The 25212-nt window shown below is 34.3% G+C and overlaps 1 protein-coding gene across 1 annotated transcript in view; it reads right to left on the bottom strand.

Annotated features, from left to right (window-relative positions):
* The window catches only part of LOC109538991, a 133485-nt gene extending 110624 nt beyond the window's left edge, over positions 1-22861 (bottom strand). Inside the window, exon 1 of the mRNA XM_048661827.1 lies at positions 22469-22861. Within this exon, the coding sequence (XP_048517784.1) occupies positions 22469-22703 (235 nt within the window). The 5' untranslated portion in view covers positions 22704-22861. The remainder of the gene's footprint in view (positions 1-22468) is intronic.
* Between the last annotated feature and the right edge of the window lie 2351 nt (positions 22862-25212).

Raw genomic sequence — 25212 nt, 5'->3', positions numbered from 1 at the left:
AGCGAAAAGTGCTGTTTTTCGAACGACGACGGCATTGACACCCGAGACGAAGTCCAGGGTGTCAATCCGGTCAATCCGTGGCAAGCCCAGGCTTGCCAAATGTGAAGGTACAAACAACCATACATACAAACTGATGATGGTGCAGAAAAACACCGAAACGTTTTTGTAACATTTTATATGGTAAACAATAAAATTGACTGGAACCCAGGAATTTCCTTTGAATTAAACTGACAGTAGTAAAAAAGTTCTTAAAAATTGAGCAGTTTATCTGCAACTTTTTGTGTCGTATAGCGAGAACTGAAGCTTAGAGAAAAGGACATTATTCCAATTCTACATTATTCCTTTATTCCAAGATATTTAAAAGCAAAATGCACATTCAGTAATTCATACTTTTAAAACCGGCATTAAAGTTTAACAATTTTGGGCAAAAATATTTTGTAAACTAGGTCTGCAATCTTGTAAATTTCAGCCATTTTATGGTAGTCTGTCGCCCTCGCTATATTTTCACTAAATCAAACTGATGGACGTTATCAATTTAGCAAATTATGTCTCAGAGTAAAAGAAAGGAAACGTAAATACATTACGTGAGCGGAGTTGAGTGTGAGTTGATGAATGTCAGCCATTTAATATAGGATATAATAGGAGGTAATTTTAACAGGGCTTATATCGTCAAAGAAGCTGGTAGGCGTTGAAAGTCTGTCCCTAATCGATACTGAGTTTTCGCAACTTTCAGGATAAAGTTTTCTTAACTCGTATACGGATGATTTATTGGTTTAATTTTTCGTTTCTAGACATTTGAATTTTAAATGTGAATTCAAATTATATAGGCGGTTTTCAGGGTAGTTTTGGGATTTTATCAATGGGGAGCAATGATACGATTTTAATAACTTTTTTTCTGACGCTTCAAATGCAGCACAAATAATTAATAAACATTTGCTAAGAGCTTCATCTCATTTTGTAAGTTTGGATATAAAACATGTTGGGTTTCTTGGACACTCAAACGTTTCTGGTAATATGGAACTAGAGATACTGGATACGCTAAGTAAGGAAGAAGTACCTAGCTGAATGCCATGGAGGACTATTATTAATACAGAGGTATATAAACTTTTTAGGAGGAAACGGGTAGCTTTACTACAAACTAAGAAGTAAGTATGGAAAACTGCTTCTATTTTCTCAAAAAAAATTGTTTTTAATAATTCCGTTTAAAGATAAATTACGATTATAATTAGGCTATGTACGGAGCTAAAGATTATTTGTATAAAATACAATTTAAAAAAACACATTGTGACTGTGGGTGATCCGAAAACTTAAACTATGCGTTGATCAAGTTTTCGACTAATTATATTTCAAACATGGACCTTTCAAAGGCTTTGACATCAATTAATGTTCTTGGACCCTTGCTTAAACGTGTAAGCATTGAGTTGATCATACTTTAAACGTTTTTTTTGGAATACTCAAAAATGCTAAAGAGTTGCACTGCTTTTTTAATTTTTTCCTCAATAAAACTTGCATCTTCCATAAGCTGGCAAACATTTATTTGCCCTAATTCTTAGACGTATATAAATTACGAATATATACCCTAGCATTTTTTCGCCAGCGCTTACGTTTCAAGTTCGAATAATGTGGTTTGCCAAGAATTTTAAGCCGTCGCAATGCCAACCATTTTGGTAATTATTTTTGGTGACATTGACCTTCGTTTTAAATCGAAATTTTCACTAAAGTGAACTAGAGGTCAAGAAAAAAGATCGGGTATGAATGAACGATATTATTCAAATAAAGTCAATTCCAATTTATGCAAAAAGTAATAAAATGCTCTCTAGCAGCCAGAAAACTTTCACCAGAAACGTGCGAAGCAAACTTATCTTGAATGGCACTGAGAAAGTTTATCAAAGTGCAGAATTGTTTTGTTTGTACGAAATTCAACAAAACTTATTAAGACAAATTTTATGCCGATGGTAAAAACTGACTATGTGGGTCACGAAAATGTGAGCATAATAATATCTTCCTGATGTTTTGCAAAACACGAATGTCCTACATCTTCAAAGGTGTTGATTCAAAGCTTACACTGGATTAGTTCAGTGTACGCAAGCCATTCGGACATCAATTTCTTTGTATTATTCTAATTAATTATTTACACTCTCATTGCGTTATACCGAAAACATCCAAAATTTTAGGTCAAACATTTGTTGTGTGCAAAAGCAATAAAAACAATTCCTGCATCTCATTACGCACGGGCTGCTAACATTTACTCACTAGTCTCATTTTACAACAAACAGCAATTGTCCATGTCTACACCAATGACTGAATCTCATATAAAAGCTCAATGTTGAATCGAAATGTTCGACTAAGAAGAGTTGATAGAGATCTAGTTTCTTCTTCAGTCTATTACTAGACGCAGTGCTTTCTCAAACATTCGAAGTCAAGGCGAACCTGCTAAAAGCCTCTGAATTTATCTATGGCTGATGTTAGTGCCTGTTTTAATCACCCTCGAAACGATTTTAGTCTGAGTCTGACTTCAGCAACCGGCATCGGTTTAGCTGCAGTGACTCACTTTCTTTTAAACAATCAATTGGCATCTTAAAAACAAGGCACCATGCCTACTGCCGCTGCCGCTGGTTTTGACTAGTCGCGTATGCTGAATATTTATTATAGGGTGCATTGAATACTTTTATACTTTTTTTGTAGCAATTGTAGTTGGAAATGGAGCTTTTACACGATTTATTTAAAAAAAAATTAAAATAGGTCTTTACCTAGACCAGAAAATAAATGTACATTTTCATATATCTCATGTCCTAAAGCTCAGAATTCAGGTATTATTTCGTAATGATTACATAACTTTCGACAATTAATTTAAGTCATCTAAGTTTTGTCTGCCAGATCTCAAACTATAACAAAGTGTGGGATTATCGGATTTCCAGAGGCATTTTAGACCGGCCGTTGTTTACGCGATAATAAACGCAGGCCTGCCTGGGTAATTCGTTAAGACGAAATTAATATTATAAAGGTAGTCGACTGAAACGGGTTTGGCTCTTTAGCATAACTAGCACAGTCTTGGTAAAATGATCCTATTGTAGAATTTGCGACAAAGGATTAGTTGTAAATTATTTAATGCCGATATATATAGAGCTAAAACATAAATGTGGAAGGCTGTGACAATGGGAGTCAAATTGACGTCAGTGGCTTTGCCGCAGCCTTCCTTTGCTTTCTATAAAAAATTAGGGAGTCCTTTGTTGAAATATAAATAGGACGAATTTCGTTTAACTCAAAGTATTTAGATTAAACGCTCCCAATTAATAATGCAACACAAATATTGTAACTAACTAGACGCAATAACAATAACTGGAACGATAAGCCATTAATAGCTCTAGCAGCGGTGTAAGTGTTTCCCAGGTGTAGAGTGCAGTAAATTAATGTTGTTAAAATTAAAATATTCATTTAAAGCTATTCAGCTAATGGATTTAACATATTATTTATACTATGTTTACTGTCAACTTTATTCTACAGGAACGCTAATAGCAATGTGTGTAAATTACTAACTGACTGGATAATATTAAATGCTTTTCAAAAAGATAATTTTGTACATAGCAAGCATCTGCTCAGTAAAGAGTGGAAAAATGCATTTTGCATTTTTCTACATTTTTTGCATTTTTTTTAGTTTTTCTCAAAAAAATGCATTTTTTATAAAAACCGTCGTTTTTTGCATTTTTCTCCAAAAATAGTTTACCAACCCTAATAAAATCCCACATGTCGCTTGAACAATTTTATTCCTGGGTTTCAGTCATTTATTGTCTCTATTTAACAATTAAAATACGTTTCGGTGTAATTTTCCACCATCATCAGTTTTTATGTGTAGCGTTGTTGCTGCTTTAAGCCTTGGCATATATTTGGAGTATTAATTTTGTCCATTTTGGACACAAAGCTGTGTGATTTGGAATTGAAACACAGTCAGGAAAGTATATACAATTATTCCTAACAGAAAAAATATCCCAATCAATGTGTCCTTCATTTTATACATTTGTCGATGAAATCTTCTAGATTCGGTACTGTCGATTTAATGATTTCGACCTCTTGGAAAAGCAACCTGTTACGTGCCTCATGTAAGTAGATTTGATGTAATCATGTAAAATGCCACAGCATTTTGTTGGCACAATGATCGATAGCAAAAGCGGCAAGGATGGGCACCCATGAGACTTTCATGCTTCCAGGAAACGTTCGAAAGGCTGTTTGTAGAATTCATTACGGAACACGACATGTTTAAATAAAACACAACTTAATGACGTCAATTCCCAACTGATTGGCGCGTATGACGCTATACGTCCACATCGGAAAGACAAGATAATTAGCTATGTATATAATATAAATAATTTTAAAGCATACACTCTTTCTTTGTCCTGACAAATAACATACAAATGCCACATGCTTGTCTATAGACATACATAAATAAGAATTTCGGACGTGTTTGGGCAGCTGGTCCACTGTACAAACTGAACGAACGTAAAAATCAAATTGTCTAATTCACTTACTTATTCAGAAAACAAAACCAAACATACAGTGAACAAAAAAAGTTTTACTCAGATTAATCGCCAAAATGTGCAAAACCACACACAAATAACAATAATATCACAAAGACTGTTAAAAATTCAAACCAAGTGGAAAATCATTCCGCACAACGGGCGATACTATTTTCGCTTTGCGTAACAAGACTAATTAGACTATCCCGATTCCACTTCTCTTCTCGCACCAGAAAAAAACATTTGAGGACAAAATAATTAATTTTGGGTTATTTTTCATTATGTACATATACGTGTACAGTTTTTGTCCACTTAGCGTTTTCTTAGAAATATTGAGATTACCTAGCAAGAAGAAGCTACCTAACAAGACAACCTCCATATATTGAGCTTTAACACAAGTGGCGCTCAAGCGATCAGAATCGGTAATTAAAGTCCTATAAGAGCTAAAATTATGGCGAAAATTGATGAGACATAATCAGAGTGAAAAATACCACAGAAAGTCGGCAAAAATTTGAAATATTGAAAATTTGGAACTGAGTGAGACGCTTAATCCGAATTTATCACATGTTTGTGTCTTTCGTGCTTTGCTCAAAAGTGACAGAAACTGTTCATATCCGTTTGCGTGCTACATTCAAGACCAATACATATTGGTTTTGTATTCTAACGGAAATGAACAATTTTGCAGGAAATAATTGTATTAATCAAACGGTTTTGTAAAGTCTAAATGATACCTAGTCCGTAAAGTTATATACGACAACATATTGGTTACTAAATTTAAATTATAGTCTGAACGCAACGGGTGTTAAAAGCAAACGACAACAGGTTGTCGACGCAAACGACGTTTACAGAATTAGTAACAGGTCATCCATATGTATGACAACGTGAAAAAAGAACTAATTTTAGGGACAAATCACAGCAAGTTTAGAAGTTGCTCTTCGAATTTTACAACTGAGATCTAATCAGTTCTCGTGATTAATTTTGGGACCCAGCCCCGTTCTAAAATGTATAGAAATATGTTTTTTAAAGGTTGTGTAAGGGACCAATATATGATATAATCATCGGAACAGTGTTTTAAATCAAATATTTTTACAGTCTTTTTTTATGACATAGTGTGTTTTTGCTGCAATGTAAGTGTGTGTTTTCAAGTGGTTATCACTTAACATGCCTAACTGGTAGTTTAAGCAGACAAAAATCGTTTAGTCACCAAAGTAAATCTAGTGACAAAAACCAGCCTGACGGAACAACAAAAAGCCCATACAAATACAAGAATTAAAGAGACCATAAATATTTATCTATGTGCATCGCTTCAAGAAGAAAATAGAAAGAACCTGCCCAACGACATCAAGGAAAATTCTGATCAGCTTTTACATATAAAATGTTTTACAAAACAGGAAATTGGAAAAATTGGAAAAAGTATTATCTTAAATTAAGCGCACTTAAAATTGAATAACATTATTTGAGACGTTAAACTGTTATATTTGTCTTATTTGAAATATAAATTTCACAAACAGGGCTTCTATTAGTTATATGAAGGAATTTAATTAATCTCTTTATTAACTTGTTTATGTGCTTTCTTACTGTCTCTGTCTCTGTACTTGTCGAAGCCTGCGTACCTGTCTGTACAAAGGCGAGAGTAAAATATCAATGGTCTAGTTATGTGTCTTCCGAAACGTGCTATTTATGAACAACAACTATGAACTTCTTCGAATGAACAAAAGTTCACTTCGAGTGAACAACTTCGAATATATTCGAATACCAATAAAAATCCCAACTTTTTCCAATATTTCGAATTAAATTCGCATTTAAAATCTACCATTATTCTGTTTTATCAAACATAATTTATGCATGTATTGGATAGATAATGTCATCTTGATCAGTCAGCTCAATCTCTAGTAAAGATTTGCGTTGTAGCTATAATTGAAACGTAAATTAACAGAACTGACTTAAAGTTTTTACTCCAATTTAGATGTTAATCAGACAAAATGTAAATTGTTCGGTGATTGATCAATCGTCAAATCAACTGCATTCATTTGCGTACTATTTGGTAAACTCTTCATAAATTGCCTCATATAAACATTTTTCTGTTGTCATAATATTTTTGCCCCGTCAACAAATTTCGATTTATCGATATATCAATATCCTTTGGAATGGGGTGCGATACAGCAAACTGAATTTTAATTGAAAAATTTCAAAATAACGTTGAAAACGGCAAACGAAATACAACTTGAGTCTTTTCACCTATTGCAAACACTTCGACAATTCAAAGCATGAATATGCTATACATATGGGATTATACCTCCGCAAATGTCGATGGAATACATTTTTGATATCAAGTCAAATAACGATTGCAGAGGAATAAGCAAATCTCAATCGCAAATCCATTTGTTGGGTATTGCTTTCAAGTCAGGACAAACTGAATAATATCTCTATATACTGAAGGTGAATTTATTATGCTTCTAGTGTGTAGAAATTCGGGGGGCATCAAATTCTTAAATTGAGATAGAAGTCTAGATGTACGTTGCAACTAGGGAATGAACATAAAGATCTATTTACCTAATCTTTGACCAGGTCATCATTTTTTCAATTTTTGAGCTTTAAAGTGCGCTGGCTTTAGAGATCACCGGTATTTAGATTTCTCATTTATGTTCAAATTGCATTGATCCTGAGATCTGAACATTTTCGTGATATTCGGTTGTGTTGGAAAATTCAACAAAGTTCCATTAAAACACGGCTTCCAACAGTCTCAATTCTGATCATTCCCAATAAGTAAATTAAATAAACTCACTTTTACCTTTATTTTCTAATGGACATCCCTCGATCATCTGCCCATCGTTTTGCTGCTTTCTATTTTGTTCTGTCATAGCCAATTTTGCTGAAAACGTCGCATTATTTTTTATGAAATCAGCTTTGGAATTTAATAACGCAATGCAATTTGGCGTCGAAAGATTCGGCCATGTACCCTGGTTAATTATCTTCCTGATCCCTTTTTCGCTTTCCTTTCCCAAATACGTTCAGAGCAAACGAAGTAAACCCCGTAAACCCCTATATGAAATTGTCTTTTATTTAGTTAATATGATGCTGGTTGGGTCTTAAAGGGCCTTCGTCGCATATTTATAATTCCCTTGAGTGAACTAATCCTATACACTGATAGCGGGCCGTATGTAAACGGGAATTTACAAATACCTTTGAATACCTTCGTCAAAACGAAGCTCGGTAAATTTAAACATCATCGCACAATATCTGACTTTCGGAACTTTGAAGTGCCTGGCTCATGTGCTTAGTGTAAGCACTATTTCAGCTCAAAGGTGAAAATCACACTATTAATATTCAGGATGTTATCATATGCTAGGGAACGGATTAAAGAATTGGTGAGATGAAGACACTAGCATATTTCCTGGAGCGAATCAAACTAGAGCTCGCATAAAGCACTTTTCCTGTTTCATTTTTTCTGCGCGGTTTTTCGAGGCCGTCACAAATAAGTGTGCCAGCGAAAAACTGTACATTCCTGAAAAACGAAGCACTTAAATTTTGCTCTCCGTCCTTTGGTTTTTCAACTGCAACGCGTAAAATTTTTTTTTTTTTGCCAATATATTACGAACCGTTTGACCAGCAATGAGGTTTTTTCACATATTAGCAGCTACTTTCTGGCATCCTATTCGAATCGACCCTACTAAGATATCACAGTGGTGGTCATTTTAATCTTTCGTATGGGTTTATAGCTCTTAACTTTTACTCCCCCTAAGGTAGCATTTGAAGACCAAATAATGTAGGGTCAATTTTAGACAAAACACCTATCTTGGTTTAATACTCTAAAATTAATTGCGTTCCACATAAGTTGCTTTCGTTTTATGGTTTTTGCGTCTGAAGTTCACCAGAACTATTCAAAATTAGACCCGTTTTCTTGCACGTGCACATTTTATCATCGGATTATTTTACTGTGAAAATGTTTAGTATTTGAGGAATATTTTCTATTTGTTCTGCTGTAGCTGCTTTGTGGCTCAGTTCTTCGACAGCTTAGACAGGAGTTTCATAGATTCCCCTTTTCATGCCATCTCATAAGAAAAAAATCATGTAGCAATAAATCAGGAATTCGCGCGACACAACAATTGCAAAATGCGGATGGTCTCCATCATGTTGAAACCATATACGTTGTCGAATAGTTGAGGATATATAATCTAGTAATTCAGGTGACCCCTCTGTTTCTTCTTCGGTATTTGTCGTTAAGCAATTTTTGAACTGCGTGAACTTTTTGACTTTGCCCAAACAAAACTATTAAATTTAAACATAAAACGTATGTTTATTTGGACAAACTTGTTAATAATAATGATTTTCGATTTGAAGACTTTTTTTTGTCCTTTATTTTGCCACTTTGACCACAGAAGAACCCTGAAAGCCACGTACCCTTATGAATGGTTCCCAATATGAAACTATTTTTAGAACTGACGCACATGTAAAACTCATCCGCCCCAACTTGTCCTTGTATTCGAACAAGCTCTTCGGAAATACATTGCTGTTAAGATTGTGTGGCTGGCTATTGGCAAATGGCCTTTGTTTAAATAGATCTAGCGAAAGTAATCGTGTTGCATGGTCTGGAAGTAACTGTTCTTTTTAAAAATAAAATAGTAAAATTGTTGCTCGTACATATAAAACACTAATTCCCTAAATTTGTTCTTGGATTCTCTTCAAGTGGACGAAGCAAATATTCTTCAAATTACGGTTTCTTTTCTGGTCGACGTATTTTTACTTGGTTTAAAACTTGCGGTTTTTCTCGGGTGTCTTTTAATTTGAGGAAATATTCGGTCAGACAGCTTTTAACGCTTTGGAAAAAGCCGCAAAAGCGGGGGTTGTTCAACTTTGTTCAACGTTCGATCATTTCATCATTTTGATGGTCACTCAGTATGTAAATTTATTAATAATATTTGCTATTATCGAATCTCAGAAACATTTTCGAACCCCGCCATAATGCGATTACTAACCAATATGGTATTAGAATTATTGTCGAAATTTAAGAGCTTTACATGGATGGTCATATTGTGTAACGGTTAAAAGTGGATTTTAACTAATGGTCCACCTGTCTACTCCTACCTGTCGTTGACAAATATAGGTAGTTAAAATTGTAATATTAGCAGTTATAATTGTAATAGTCTTTTGTTTTCAATATTTCTTTGTAATTTGGATTTAGTAACCAAGTTTGTCAGGTTAGGCTATACATACTTCAAGTATTATTTATATTTTAATGTTTAAATACATGTATCTCGCTCCCAAATATCAGCAGTATTTGTGATGATTTTGTCTGGCACCGTAGTGGTTGCCACACATTCGCTGACCACAATTTTTGAATGGAAAGGGCGAAAAATCGATCCAGAAAAAGGACCCAACGGAGGGCAACCAACTACCAACGATTGCAGAGACCAGTCGATAGTTCTTTCCCAGATCAACCGTCGTCAAGACCAAATTTGATCACCGAGTCCGCCATCTTCGTGCAGCCTTTTGTAGATTTTGTCCGCTTGCTTGGATTCCGATCGTCAGCTGCTTCCTGGTTTCCGACAAATTTTAGTCACTGGACTTGCACGTGGAGCGGAAATTGGCAGCACAAGGTGTCGGCGATTTTGAAGGCGACGACCTGATATTTGAGAGAGTATAGAGCCATTTAGATTTTATTAGATTATATTTTCATTTCATTGCATTTTATTGATTAATTGTATTAGAATAGGTATCGAGTATTTCAAGCAAATCAAACGGTTAGCAGGTAACGGTAACTTGAAATCCTCAAATCACGTATTTCTTTTTATTTTTTTTTTGTAAGCCTAAATAAGTCTTAAGTAGGTATTTTGATAGCATACCACCGCTGAGCGTTCTAGCTTTGCTACGAACACTAGTAGCGCTTCAACGAATGTACCCTTCGGGCGTTGCACACGACCGCCCAAAATACCTGCTCAAGAGAAACCTTTTTTTGCCTTTTTCTCTTTTTTTTCATTTCAAAACTGTGTTATCGAGCCTTGTATTATCATAAATTCATGTCATTAATTGAATAGTTTTCACCTAGATTTTTTATATTTCTGTTTCTGTGAAATTTGTCGTGTTGCAATTTGGCACCCAACGTGGGCATTTTAAATTCGATAAACCGTCTGAAAATCTCGTTTGGTATTCTATTTTTCTATTGCCTGACGTGGCGTGGTTTTTTTTCTCGAATACCTTGAAATATTTTTTGCTGCTTGAATATTTGCTATTCCATTTACTTGCAAAGTTTCAATTTTAGTTGAAATCGTGCAGGAATTTCCTTGAATTTATTTAACTTGTTTTTGGATGAATTTATTGAGCATTGAAAATCGAAATTTTCGGATTTGCTGCTTCGATATTTGCGATGATTATTACTGTTCGATATTTGGGAACTTTTTCTCCTCACTTGTTTGAGTTTTAATGATGAAAGTTTACGATCGGCTGCTTGGATACATGTTGGTGCTTGATTCTTGGTTTCGAGCGTTTTCTGTTAGACGTTTTGAGCGTCCTTGTTAGCTGTCCGGAAACAACGGTATTTGGTTTTATTTGTCGAGGATCCGAAAACAAGGAAAATGTTCATTGACGGTGTGCGCGATTGTGGCATGTCTGCAAGATAAATTAAAACTGAGGATGAGTCTACCATTCTGATTGCGAATCTTATGTCGCTGTGGCGTATTTTAGTCAGGTTTTGCGACAAGTGTTTGTAGTTTTATTTTCTCCTTGTTGTGTCATCGCATTGCAATTGCAATGCTATGACACAGTCATAGCCATCAACAAGGAGAAAATAAATGCCCGTTATGACCTAGATTCTGATGCCTGTTTTTGAGGATCCTGGTTGGTCCTTGAGGTACTATGGTTCCAATTTGCAACAGGCACAGCAATTCAGAGTACGTTAACTCAGTTAATCATTATTTTTCCAGCATGTAGCCATTTGTTAGTTTGATGACCGGAATGTGGCTAATCATCGGAAAACATCATTCCCAAGTTTTCCTCCTGTTGAAGGAGAAGGGGGATTTGTAACGGTTAAAAATGGATTTTAACTAATGGGCCACCTGTCTGCTAACCCGTTGGCAAATGTAGGTAGTTCAAAGTTATCATTATAATAATCTTTTGTTTTCAACCGATATTTCTTTGTAATTTGGATTTATTAAATTGTATTGTATTGTTTGTAGCAACTGTCCAAGAGATTAAATATCAGCGATTCAGGTGGACAAGCCACTAAAACAGGACACATAAGGAACGACTTCTGAGACTTGCATGGAAGAAAGTTCAACCGCGAGAAGATTCTCTCTCTGGCGTCCCAAATGCGCTGGAGAGACACCAGTGCAGATATACAGAAGATTAATATTTCTAAATATTTCTTTGAACTTTGAATTGATAGAAAACTGTACCGAATGAAGGAACATTGTCAGTCAAGACCCACCCACGGTGAAAGCGCTGGATGATTTTATGATTAAAACCGTTTATTTTACTACATTAACGATTTTAAATAATTACGAATTTATTTTGGTATATAAAGCTGTTATTCTAGAAAAAGTTCTAGAAAGCAAAAAAAATTGCTATACAAATTTTAAAGCAATAAACCCGCATAACTCTTTTAAGGTACCATTTACTGTTAAGGCAAAAACCTCTAGAAATCGAGGAATTCTAGTGGGGTACGTAAAAGTAGCTATTAAGAGTGGTAAAGGGTGTAGTCAAAAATCCTTAGTCTTGTAGTTAAAGTTGTTTCTACCGAACACTCTGAGATCAAAATGGAAGAGAAAAATAGTGTTATGTTTCCCATGCAAAATCTACAATTTTCTTTTGTGCCATTTATTTGGGATCGCTTTATATTTCTGGTTCTGTATTCGGTATTCGGCTTGTTTTCGTTGCGGCTGTTATTTGATAATAAAATATTATTCAATTCAAAATGTTTACCTATTTTGCCTGGTGAAACTGAATCTTATCTAATATTACATAATTACAAGCAAGAAGTTTTAGGAAAAATTGCGATTTTATATTTTCATTTATTATTTAGAACTGAATACCCAATGAAAAATGTTCCATAATTTTGCCCCAAACGTTTCAAAATTATCCTAAGTTTCCGCATCTTTACAAAGTTACAGTTTTAGCAAAACCCCAGTGAGTTGGATTAGGGTTTGCCTACTCATATAACCAGACAAGTAAAAAAGCCCAAAAAAAAAACAAATTCTATTTGGTTCAAAATGCAGAAATAGCCAAGAAACCAGAGATGACACAAATATAGTAACTGTCGGTTTAAATATTTCCTAGCTTTCAAATCGCAATTCCATATAGATCACTAATATGGAAAAAACAGGCAACTAAAATACGCCATATTGTTGATTAGAGAAAAATCTACTTTAACAGTGAAACGAAACTAATAGTTTAGATAATTGGCTCATAAAACCGCAAATCAAGATACAACTATTTAGATTGCAGAAAAACGTAGGTGCGAATTGAAATCGAAGTATCTCAAAAATGCTTGAAATGATTGTAGAAACCAACTCCGAAAGGATGAAACTAAGTATGTTGAATCGTTATAAGCATTAACTTGTATTATCCAAAAACAAAATACACTAATGGGTTCCTCAATAACACCTCATGCGAGTTTCACACATCTCACCATCATCATCCTAAAGCTCGCCATTCGCGGCAGTACTATTTTGTTGGTGGATGCGATTGCAGAACAAATGTTTAATCAATTGGACGGGCAGGGGCAGAGATTCTCAATTTCGAGGGAAACTTTACCTCCGAACAATAAACATTCCCTTGTTGTATATGAAGTTGAGGATGGTGCAACCGAAAACAGACAAAAACTACATCATTATAAGCGCATGTGGTGGTGCAGAAGCTGTTTTATTAGCTGAATTAAAAAAATGTATGTCTTTCTTTCTTTCCTAAACATCCTTGCGTTTTTATACAGCTGAAAAAACTATCCTGAAAACGTTTCGCTATAAGTCTTTTTCAAAATTAACTGAAAAATTGTTCTCCCAACAGTATTGCAGAAGACGTATATAATCTCGTCGCATCCGATTTCCGGCAAAACTGTAAACAAATTATTGTAATTGCGTCCAATACAATCCTAAAATATTTTCAAGCCGGTCGATTGAAGTGCTATGATGACAGAGTTGCGGTTAGCTTGTGTCTGCGAAACCTCCAAATACAACTAACTATCTGTTGTTCCACCGTAATTGTAATTAATAAATTTATTTTGCATCAAGCACGAACAGAATACAATATCCAAATACACTTTCCTCCATAGCGCTCCAATAATCAAGTACGACGCAATTTTTTAATTATATTAGGTCGATCCCGCGTTAAATGGGTACCATTAAAAATTCCATTCCCCGAATGCAAGAGTTACACATGAAAATGCATCAAAATAGAATCACTTCGCTTAAATAAGTCACATCTACCTGATAGGAAACTTCTTACAGAACTATCTCCTCATGAGATAATTGTTTGCGAAATTTATTAATCCAGAAAAGAGAATAATTTTAATGATTCTCATAAACAAAATGGAAGGAAGCTAAATTCTCGAGTTTAGGTCTCAAGTGCCCATAAAGCCTTTAAAAGCTTTCAGGGTTTTACCAAATGAAAACAATAATAAATTTATTCTCAGCAATTTCGCTGCAGTTGAAAGAATTCGACAATTTAGCGAATTTTACTCTATTTAGATGTGTCTCAGGAATTAGGCATTATTACATTATTTTAAAGCTTGCTTTTGTACAGTTCTGAGCTTTCACAGCTGATACTTGCAATGTGCTATAACTCTTTTGTTGCTAAATGTAAAAAAATGTAAATGAACTCAATTAATGTCATTTACTGTTAAATATATTCGGTAAGTAAATTAAAATCTAGTTAAATTTTTACAAGCATAAAATTATTTGGTATTTTGCGACCATGCATGCAAGAAAATTAAAAACAAATTACCTGTGCTAAATTTTCGTTAAATGGCAAAAATAGCAAAATGTTTTACTTGCATATTTGAATTGAGTCGAGCACGTTTAGAGAAGGTTGACAACATGGAGAACTTTAATTGTGTTATGAACTATAATATGTAAAATCTATGATTTTGCATTCTTTAAAATGTCACAATAATTTTTGTTACCGCACTAGTGCGGTAATAAATCTGTTGATCATTGTCAAATTTGTGTCTTAGAATTACACATTTTAAACTAAGTTCGAACGATTATCTGACATCCCATATTAAGAACGAAGCTTCTAATCTTGCTTCGGATCTTGTTCCAGATAAATCATGGAATAAATTAATACCAAGAAGCGTTTGATCGGTATCAGAAATGGTGCAGTGCACAAAAGATGCACACACAAAGAACATCGAACACCAAAGGGAAGAGGGTTTCTCTATTTTGTTTACTTGTTTACATTTGCTGAGTGCCAAATCATAGTCATTATATAACAGTTGTGGATAACAATAATTATTGCAGAATTAACGTCGAAACAATATTCTTAAATCTGAAAATATTATAAAAATGCATTCTGAAGTTACATAAACTCACTTAAAGTAAATCTTCTAAACTTGACTCTTAAGTTAATAAAGCAGTGTAACTAAGCTTGTGTAGTAGCAAGTGTAATTAAGCTTTCCTCTTGTTGAAAAACTTGTTGTATGCTTCAAAATTAGCGAGGAAAGCTCCGTTTTCATACAACGACATCCTATGTTCAGGCAAGCTATTAGTGAGGTTCTCTAACCAATATTGATGTGAAGTAATTTCAACAAATGTACTAAGTAGTAATTTCGCTAAAAACAAATAAGTAAATGTTGACTGTTGCAAAACCTATAACTTGCATTAAAAAATATAGAATATATTTTTCCCGCGAACAACCCAACCCCAATCAAAAGCGGCTCCAATGAAATTCAGTAAATAAAGTTGCCCTTCATAATATCAAACATCTCGTTAAATGTGTGTAACCGACCTATTACCGCATGAATATAAACCATCTATTTTTAGAGCGTTTATTATGTTTTATTTAGCGACTATTGATTTTTCCACAAATACATGGAGAATAAACAAACTTGTTTTCTGACCTGAGTTATTTTTCGTCATTTGAATCATTGGAAAAATTAATATTTCATTTGGATAGTTATTTTGGGATTACGTCGACATTAGTTTCGGACATGCAGTTATTTATATACCACTTTCAGTGGGTTTTTGAGAAATGCAGACTGCATTTCTTATGAAAATATTTTATTAGATTTTCTGCACAAAGTTTTAACAAATCAAATTTTTATTACAATCGCTTTTCCTCCGCTTCTTTAGAAAGTTTTACATAATCTTCGATAGTATGACGTACAATGATCCCTTTCAATGCCTATGAACGAAGTTTGGCTAACAAAATGTTCACTGTACCAATTTTAAGTAACTTTATGCAACAGATTATGAAATTAACCTTTTTATAAAACTAGTAACAATACTTTGAAAGAGTGGTTAAGTTGAGATTAATAACATTTGGTAAGTTGCATGTTGATATTGTTCGAACTTTTAAGTTGCATTTATTTGTGCCTTCTAGCTTGTTGCAGGAAAATTTACCAAGATGTTCAAAAATCTTAASATTATAAGTTACCTTAACGATTATAAGTTAACCTTGGGTTGAATTGACTAAAAACAATTTTAAACTGCTTGTAAAAACAAGAAAAGTAAAGCCAAATAAGTAAACCAAAATATCAAAGATACAATGCGCTTTTAGGATCACAATAAGGTGATACTTTTATTCATAAAATGGGAAAAATTATATAAATTGTAATTTTCGTTTGATTCTGGTAACAGTACTGTACATTACTTATAATTTTGATCTAATCGAACAATTGAATGAAAATTAATATTACCAGTTTTATCTATAACATTTCGACAATATTTAATTAGATTTCTAATTCACATGTTAAAATGTTGGTTCATTTAACAGAAGTTTCATTGCCTAATTGTGTTACCTCCATAGCACAATTAGCAAAAAATTGTATTTGCGCAGTCTGGTTTATAATCTGACGAAGGTTTAAGGTTGTAAAATTTGTAAATCAAATGTAAATATTATTGATTACCTACCTAATGAAAGAGTGATTTTAATTTCAGTTTTAATTTTCGGTTTGTGAAATGTGTTATGTTCTGTAGAATAATTAAAGCTATAGAGGCTTTCTATTGGAAATTTGTCATGAATGTAAAGTTGCGGGGCTGGGCTTTATTCTGCCCGCCTTTGGCGACAAAGATTAGTTTGTTTTAAGCTGTTGGATTTTCATTTTCAGGGCTCATGAAGGAAATTGGTTTAGAGACCAAAGCCAAAAGGTTCCATCAATGCATGGGAATGCTGGAAAATGTGGATTGTGGTTGCAATGAAACATTGCTATTAGTGAAGTACCAGTTAAGGAATAGTTAATGAAGAATGTTGTCGTTTTAATTGTCTATAAATGCAAGCGTAGAAGTTATATATGTTTTTGAGATGTTTGTGATATTTCTGAGATGTCTGATAATTTACCTGCAAAAAATAATCTGCTTGTGTTACTATAACGCTTAGAGAAGCATCATTACGATAATAATCATATAATAATAAAAATAACTGACAAATCAGCTGTAGTTTTTCGAGTTTTTCAACGTTTAAATGATTAAAAGTTTTTGCTTTTAGCAAGACAGAAAAAAATATTAAATAAAATTGTTGCATAATGCAAAACTGTATGATAACAACGTTAATAGATTTGAGAAAATTTTGTAGTAAAATTTTCTGTATAACACAGCATATGTATTATTAACTATCTAAGACAAGCTAAAATGGTCATTTACAAGATATTGAAGATGTGTACTCATAAACAGAGCTTCTAGAACATTTTAATTGAACACTCGTAAGGCAAAACTTTTTCTGAACAATCTACTTGCCAACAACTGCCCAAAACATGATTGCCTTATTTAAAATTGTTGTAGTAAGTAAGTTTCCGAACTTGAAACTAAACTAAAAAAATATTTGATTGTTAAAACATTCTACTCCATCAATGAATTTCTTATTAATGGCTTTTCTGATATTTCATAATGTATCATGGAGCATTGTATAGATTTAATATTATTATATCATGTAATTCAATAACTATTTTGGCGTGTTGTTGTTAGCCTTTGTTGTAAGCACAAATAACTTTTGTTTGTTTGTTTGTTTGTATAACCTTTGTGCGTTGTTAGAGTTTATTGTTCAAGCATGGCAGTGTAAAAGCAAAGTCTAATAACCTTCAACTGGCGATCCAAGGTCATAACGCCATCAATAGTTATTTTCGCTGTTAGCTGTAACCATTAATTGTGGGCGTTTTAATATTTTAGGCTTATTCGTTCTAGGAATTATCTTGTACTTGACTAGGCTTCAACTGGACATTCTCATAATACTATGGAACTCGTTTTCATTTGTGAACTAAATACATGTTCGGTTTTTAATAACGCTATTTGCCATCTTCGTTGTTACTGCATATGTTTCTAACAATAGATGTAGATAGTGATGAAAATATGTTATCCAACAATCGCAACTAGTTAAATCAACTCAATTTTACTACAAAGTTTTCGTCAAAATTTGTTACAAATGAGAAGTCAAATTGTTGGTAATTTATCGGTCAAACATTTTTGCCGATATTATTTTCAGCTATTGGAACGGTTGGTAACTTTGACATTTTTCTAAATAATACAAGCCGAATGAAGAGAAACATATTTTTAAATTTCGTTCTAACTATTTGACAATTTTAATTTTGAATCACCTTGTAGATATTTTCAACAATACCAGTACAACATAATTATGTATTTTATTAAATTTAGGCATTTGCCTTCTAAAGCATCAAGTCACAGGTCAGATTGAAAATATTAATTTGGCGGTTGTTTGTTTAACTTAAAATGTTTAAACAATCAGCAATAATGAGCACAATGTTCCAATCTCATTTTTAGAACTGACAGAGAAATCTTAAATCTGATTATGTGACGTCAAGGCGGACAAGACTGAAAGATGTACCGAATCGACTTTAAAGCCACCAGAACAAACATTAATAAAGAAATAAGTATATAAGAAATAGGTATATGTTATAAGTAGCGCAATAAAGAACAACTGACTAGAGGTGAATTCAAGCTTTCTCAAGTTCAGGTAGCAAGTTTCGCAGAATAATCAAAGTTGTTGATAAATAATCTAATCTATTTCATAATATCTATCTATAATCTAATATCTAATATAAAAATGTTGAAATCTAAATAGATTATTAATTCATATCACTTAAAAATGGTTGTAAAATCACAAACAAAACATTAGTAGTAACTGATAGTTCATAAATGGAAACTCGTCATTGAAATCTTTCTCGGATGGTTTTTGAGTTTTTGAATCACAGTACGAAGAAAAAAGATATTATTTCCAGAAAAACGGATATAAAAAATGTTCCCGTTTTTCAATAGTACTGCTTTAGTCAGTGATAAATATACTGCAATTATCAGCAAAATCAGTAAACATTCTACGTTGGCGAGGAAAGGTAAAATATCCATCTCTGGAACCAGTCGATATCACAAGGAAAACGAAATAAAATAACGATAAGGATTATAAAATAATAAACTAAAGTATTATTGGCTAACTTAAACAAAATATGCTGGAACAATTCAGTCACAATCAGTAAAATGCGCGTTTCTCATTGTTGGAACTGATGGAGAAATATTATTATTTGACCTCAAGGCGGACAGTGGATTCGGAATTGATCATTTCACTAATAGAGCACTCTGTAACCTAATAGACTGTACGATTTATGGAATTGACTATAAAACCCCCAGAGCAAACATTGATAAGGAAATTAATAAGCAGTATCTTAAAAGTCGAGTAATAAAGAGAAACTGACTCGAGGTAAGTTCAAGCCTTATTATGACGCAAAGATGACTTCAATGTAACGTATACCATACAGCTAAATTTGAAAGAGTTGATATGTTTTGAGTTCCTAAAGTAAATCTCCATTAGGAGATTTGATTGAATTCACTGAAACATAGGTAGTTCTATTTCATCTTTTCGTTGCCATCTGCGAAACCATGCTGACCATATCTACTATTTGTCAAAACTGGTCTTGATGCTGCTTGTAAATACATGCCTTTTACTTTACTTAAACTTTTAGAATATTTCACGCAATTTAATTATTTTTTCACACAGTAAACAATACATTATTGCTCTTAAAAAGTACCCATGAAAACATTTTTAACATTTAGCTTTGCCAGGGATGGACGCTTTGCCAGGGATTTGCCAGGGATGGACGAGGAGGAGCACAATAATAGTTAATTTTTTTTATCCTTTATAATGAAGACGCGAAAATAATGTATTAAGGTAGCTTTAACCTTAAACTAAAAAAAGACACGCTTAATTCATATCGATAAACAAAACGGTTTTCGAGGAAAAATAGTAAACAGTGGGCTGTGTTTTTGTGTCACTTAGCGAGAGCTACTTTTTGAGCAAGTTACATGTTAAAATGTGTTATTAAAAACAATTTATGTTATTCTTATATTTAATTTTTTTAGTAACGGAATTTACGTTTTCAGAATATTACTTATTATCACTTCAGACATGCACTTAATGTATGGCTTAGAGCATATGATGCCGTAGAAGCCAAAAGGCTTTACGTACTTTTTGAGTAGGTGAAATAATACCTTACCAAAGCCAAACACAATTGTGGGAAGCAAGTGAATCGCAATGCGGTTGCTGAAGAAGATATTTTAAATTCGGTAGAAGTAGATCGTTCAATAGGTGTTCGGAAATTAAGTGCCCAGTTTCATTGTCCAAAATTTAAAGTTTTTAGGATCGCTAAGGAACAGCAATTGCAGCCTTATCACCCTCAACAGGTTCGTGCACTTCTTCTTGAAGACTTTCTATGAAGGATGGAACTTTCAAACTGGCTTTTACGTATGTACAAAAACAATGCAAACTTTGTCAGTTCAGTTATGTTTACGGACAAAGCTGGATTTTCTAAGCATAAAGGAATAAACTCCCGTTATTTCCGTTTATGGGCAGAAGAAAATCCGCATGCTTTTATTGTGACTCACCATCAACACCAGTTTCAACCTATCAATATATGGGCTGGAAACATCGGACAACATTGAATAGGAACATACGTATTGCCTAACAGGTTGACCGGGGCACTTTATTTGGAATTTCTCCAAAAGAACTTGCCAGAACTTTCAGAAGACTTACCTTTGGCAATACGGCAGGCGATGTGATATCCCATGTCATCCTGGCAGTTCGAGGATACTTAATCATGCAATACGGACAACGTTAGATGGAAAGAGGAGGATCCGAGGCGTCCTAGATCGCCAGGTTTCAACCCTTTAGATTTTTTTTTGGATTATTTATAAACTTGAGTGTATGCCTATTTTGTCGACACTAAGGAAATATTATTAGAAAGTATTGATTTTTATTGCGGCAAATGAGAACCAATGTTCGAGCATTGTGGAGATTGAAATAATTCTTCGAGCTAGGGAGTGCATATGATTGGAAGGAGCTCATGTTGAACCTACATACAAAATTGTTCAGTGAATCCGTATTCAATAAAAATATTTTTTCCTCGGAAACCGTTCTGTTCATCGATGTGAATCAAGAGCGTATTTTTTAGTTTAAGATTAAAGCTACCTTATTTTCATGTCTTCATTGTAAACAGTAAAAAACTACATAACTGTTATGGTGGTTCACCTAGTCCATCCCTGGCAAACCGAAATTCTAAAAATGGTTTCTTGGGTCCTTTTTACGAGCAATGATATACTGTTCATTGTATAAAAAAATAACTAAATTGGATGAAGTATTCTAAAAGTTACTTAAACAAATCGATTCTCAGGTGACCTTTAGAGGCCTGTATCCCCGTAAGGAGGCTCTCAGGAATTTTTTTTTATGACACTTTTAAAGGTCCGCTGTACAAATTCGAGAGCATGCCCACATATTCCGGGACTCCCTGTATATCACTAAAAAATAGTTGTAATCAATCTTAGTTCGTAAATAAATTGAAGTCTCCATTGGTGAATGGGATTGGACAGTTTCAATAACACCATGAGAACAAAAGGTATCCTTTTCAGGAAGAAGGAATGGAAAAAAGTAATCAAAAATTGTACTTTGCCGAGGAAAGGTAAAATATCCATCGCTAGAACCAATCGATATCATTAGGACAACCAAAGAAAATAACCATGAGCATTCTAACATAACAAAGTAGAGTATTTTCTCCAGTATTTGCCAGCAATCGTTTGAAAAAGCCCACGTATTCATTGTTAACGAGAAAATCGCAAGGAAGTAGATCATTGAATCCTCGAATGCGTAATATGTTGTTTGCTAAATTACGTAGAACGTTTTCATCTGCGGTTATACTTTTCACTGATACAAAATTATGACGGCTGCAAATTTTTATTCAATGCATTATTTGAATCTAGTGAACGCATCACGCATGTTCAATATGCTCACGAATGAACTGAAGTTACGTTTTCTGGTTTCATTGTAATGTTTGGGTGATCCACATCAAATTCGAATCGTTGTGCAAATGTTTGTCGTTATTTTTGAACACAAGTCTTTATTTACATACACAAAAGTCATAGTGTAGATTTAGAATATTATGTGTACTTTCAAATTTTTTCCACACGACTCTAAAATTTTGATGCGTCAATGTGACCCTGCGTAATCACTTGAAGCGGAAATCGCTTCATTTCACCACCACTACAACGGTAAATCGAATCAGACAGGAAATGTTTCAATGAAAATCATGATGTCAATTTTATGCTGCCTCAAATTTGTAAAATATGATCTATGCTGATAGCTTTGCATCGTCTATGAACTATTGGTCCCACTTGGAAGCTGTTAGTACAAATATAGAAAACACTCAATTACTGCTTGCTTAGCGCAATTTAGTCTTGAAGAATGGGCTAAAAACAGGAATGTGAAGACGTGTTGAAATGACTGGGAAGTGGAGTGGGTGGCTACTGGTGGAGACTTACCTATTTGTGGAATATCGTACGGTCGTTGACCTCTTGGGGTTCGCATAACGAGCTGGGAATTAACGCCATGGTATTGTTCAGGTGGGGATTGAAAGTTTGGGGTGCTTTGATCTACAATGGGCTGGGAATCCATGCGTTTCTTCCAGTATCGAAATGTCTCTCTACGGGGCTGCGGCGTGGCTACCACGCACACCACGCACAGTGCAGCGGCTGCGGCGGCTAGCACGGTCTTCATGCCGCATACACGCACTCTAAACGGGATTCAGGTGATCATTCTGCCGACCCATAAGCGCGCGTCACTTGTTGCTTTGCCCTGTTTGACGCCTTTCAGCCCCGACTGGAGTCTTCTTCTGGACTTTCTCTGGCAATGGCCGTTTGTGGCGGGTGGACTGTAACGACTAGCGCGGACGCGGACGACCGTTCAAATCTCTACCCATCCGCCCACGCAAATCTACCACGCCGCCGCGCCGCCACCTCCGCCACCCATTCACTTCCACACAGGGGCTGATTCATTATGCAAATTTATGTCGCGAATTCAAATTTATCAAAAATCTTGCCGAATTTCCAGCGCAAATACATTCAATCGCTGTAGCTCTTTAGCTAGAGAACAACTCTGAGAACAGAACACGTCAATGAACGTGTTTTAGCTAATAATTGAAAGTATAGTAGCACTCTACTGTATATACGTACGGAGTTTTTCCGGAGAGGAAAATTTAAGAAACACTTGTCGCCATTCCAGTTTTATGGTTTTTTCTTTATATCGATATTTTTTTCATCTAAGAGCCTAATTTTTTCGTACGCCTGCGAATAATTTTTCTCATCAATTTGCTAAACTTATTAAATGCAACACAGATGTTCAATATTTGATACACAATGAAAATAAAAATAAATATCTGACGTCTATTCCCTTGTTACTTTACTTAGAGGATCGTCGCCAACATTCTCATTGTACAGTTGACAAACAGATAACCTTAAAAATGTTCACAACCTCACAATAATTTTCATCATGCTGTAGGTCCGCAATAAATTGTTATCTATCGCAGCCCAATTGTTCGCTGTGGGCTCATAGCTGATGCTCTATCACTAAATTGGCCAGTAAATTGCTCGCGTCAGAGAAGCAAACATATTTCACAAAATTAAAAATTTTCAGAATTTTCTATGGATTTGCCATGGACATTTTTGCAGTGGAATACCCTGTATATTATTGCATGTTTAAAAACCGCTCCGTTAACTATGGAATTATACAGAAACTGGCATTAAAACAGTCAAGAAAACGGTAAATTCAATAGGATTCGTTAAATGTCGAACGCTATTTTTTGAAATGTCAATTATTGTCCTCATAAACTCGAATTGAAGTTTGCAAATAAACATGCATTTGAGTCTTTAACTTCAAACAAGTTAGTGCCTGTGTAATTACCTTATTATCCACTTTTTTCGAGTAGCTTCTCGTATTCGATTAATTAACTCCTGCTCAATTTGTACCGGTGTTAAATCCATTGGTTTAATGTGTCCTTGAGCTGTGTGTATTTTACATACGTGGTAGGAATGTAGGCCTTTGTCGGTATTTATTTGGTACCTGGGAAAGTGTTAGTTGTTGTGCAATGCTCGGAGTGCCCCTGCAAGGCGCTTCTGAAATTATGTCCAATATTTGTTCCTCTGTGTCTGGAACCCGAATATCTATTGTCGTCCACTATCTTCCTGGAGCCAATCTCCACCAGGGTATCTACCTCCATGTTAGTGTGGTATTTCCCCAGAACTAATCGCATATCCGCAAATTCGAGAAAGGATCTTCAAAGTAAGCCACAGTTTGGCGAATTATTGACATACGCTATCTACCTGTAACTATTCGTTAATGACAAAAAACATCGCCGCTTTGACTTTTCATCAAAAAATTGCAGAAGAGAATTTTTTTAGTATAAAAAAATTTGGTAATTTGAAGCAAAGGTAGTAGGTTTTGTACGAGTGCGCAATAAAAACCCGTTATATTATTTTATGTTTGAATTGTACATGTAAATTTGTACTTCATTTTCTGACGATGTGTGTGAGAAAGCTTTGTGGGGCTCGTAACTCTCTGATACTGATCAATCGATGTTAACCCTTTCCTGGTGGAATTTCCTTATTTGTGTAATAAGAGTCGGCTAGATCGACATTAACTATAGAAAGTATGAGATCAACAATAAAATAAAACAACTGAAACTGGAATACTTGGATCATATAACACCAAGCGAAGATCGGTTTGGTCTGGTGCAGCTGATTCTTCTGGGCAAAATATATGGCCATGGAGGACCAGGACGCAGAAGAAACTCTTGGCTTCAAAACCTCAGAGAATCGTTTGCCTTAACCACTATTGAACTGTTCCGTGCAACGGCCAATAAAGTTAGAATAGCCATGCTAGTGACCTGCATCCGAACCGGATAGGCACTACGAGAAGAAGAGAAGAAGATATGTAGATCTTGTGGCCTAAGACAAGTCGTGCAAGTTGCTTTTAAATGCGATGAAAGTCCAAATGAAATAAATTTAATAATAATAGTACCTAATATTCAAAAATTATATTTAATCTTAATTTTTAGAGATAATTTTTTAATAATATTGCTTTAAAACATAATAATAACTGAAACACAACAATATTATCTTAGGCTTCTTGCTATTTTATTTCCGTGCGATTTTGTTATTAATGGAAAAAACAAGATTTACTTACTTGAAGATTTAACAAATTTATTTATTTTGTAATTCAAAATTATTGA

Source organism: Dendroctonus ponderosae, unplaced genomic scaffold (genome assembly GCF_020466585.1).
Source record: "Dendroctonus ponderosae isolate FM_Combo_2020 unplaced genomic scaffold, Dpon_F_20191213v2 Dpon_F_20191213_1, whole genome shotgun sequence".
Classification (NCBI taxonomy): Eukaryota; Metazoa; Arthropoda; class Insecta; order Coleoptera; family Curculionidae; genus Dendroctonus; species Dendroctonus ponderosae.
The sequence above is the reverse complement of the archived record's forward strand: the minus strand, read 5'-3'. Positions and strand labels throughout refer to the sequence as shown.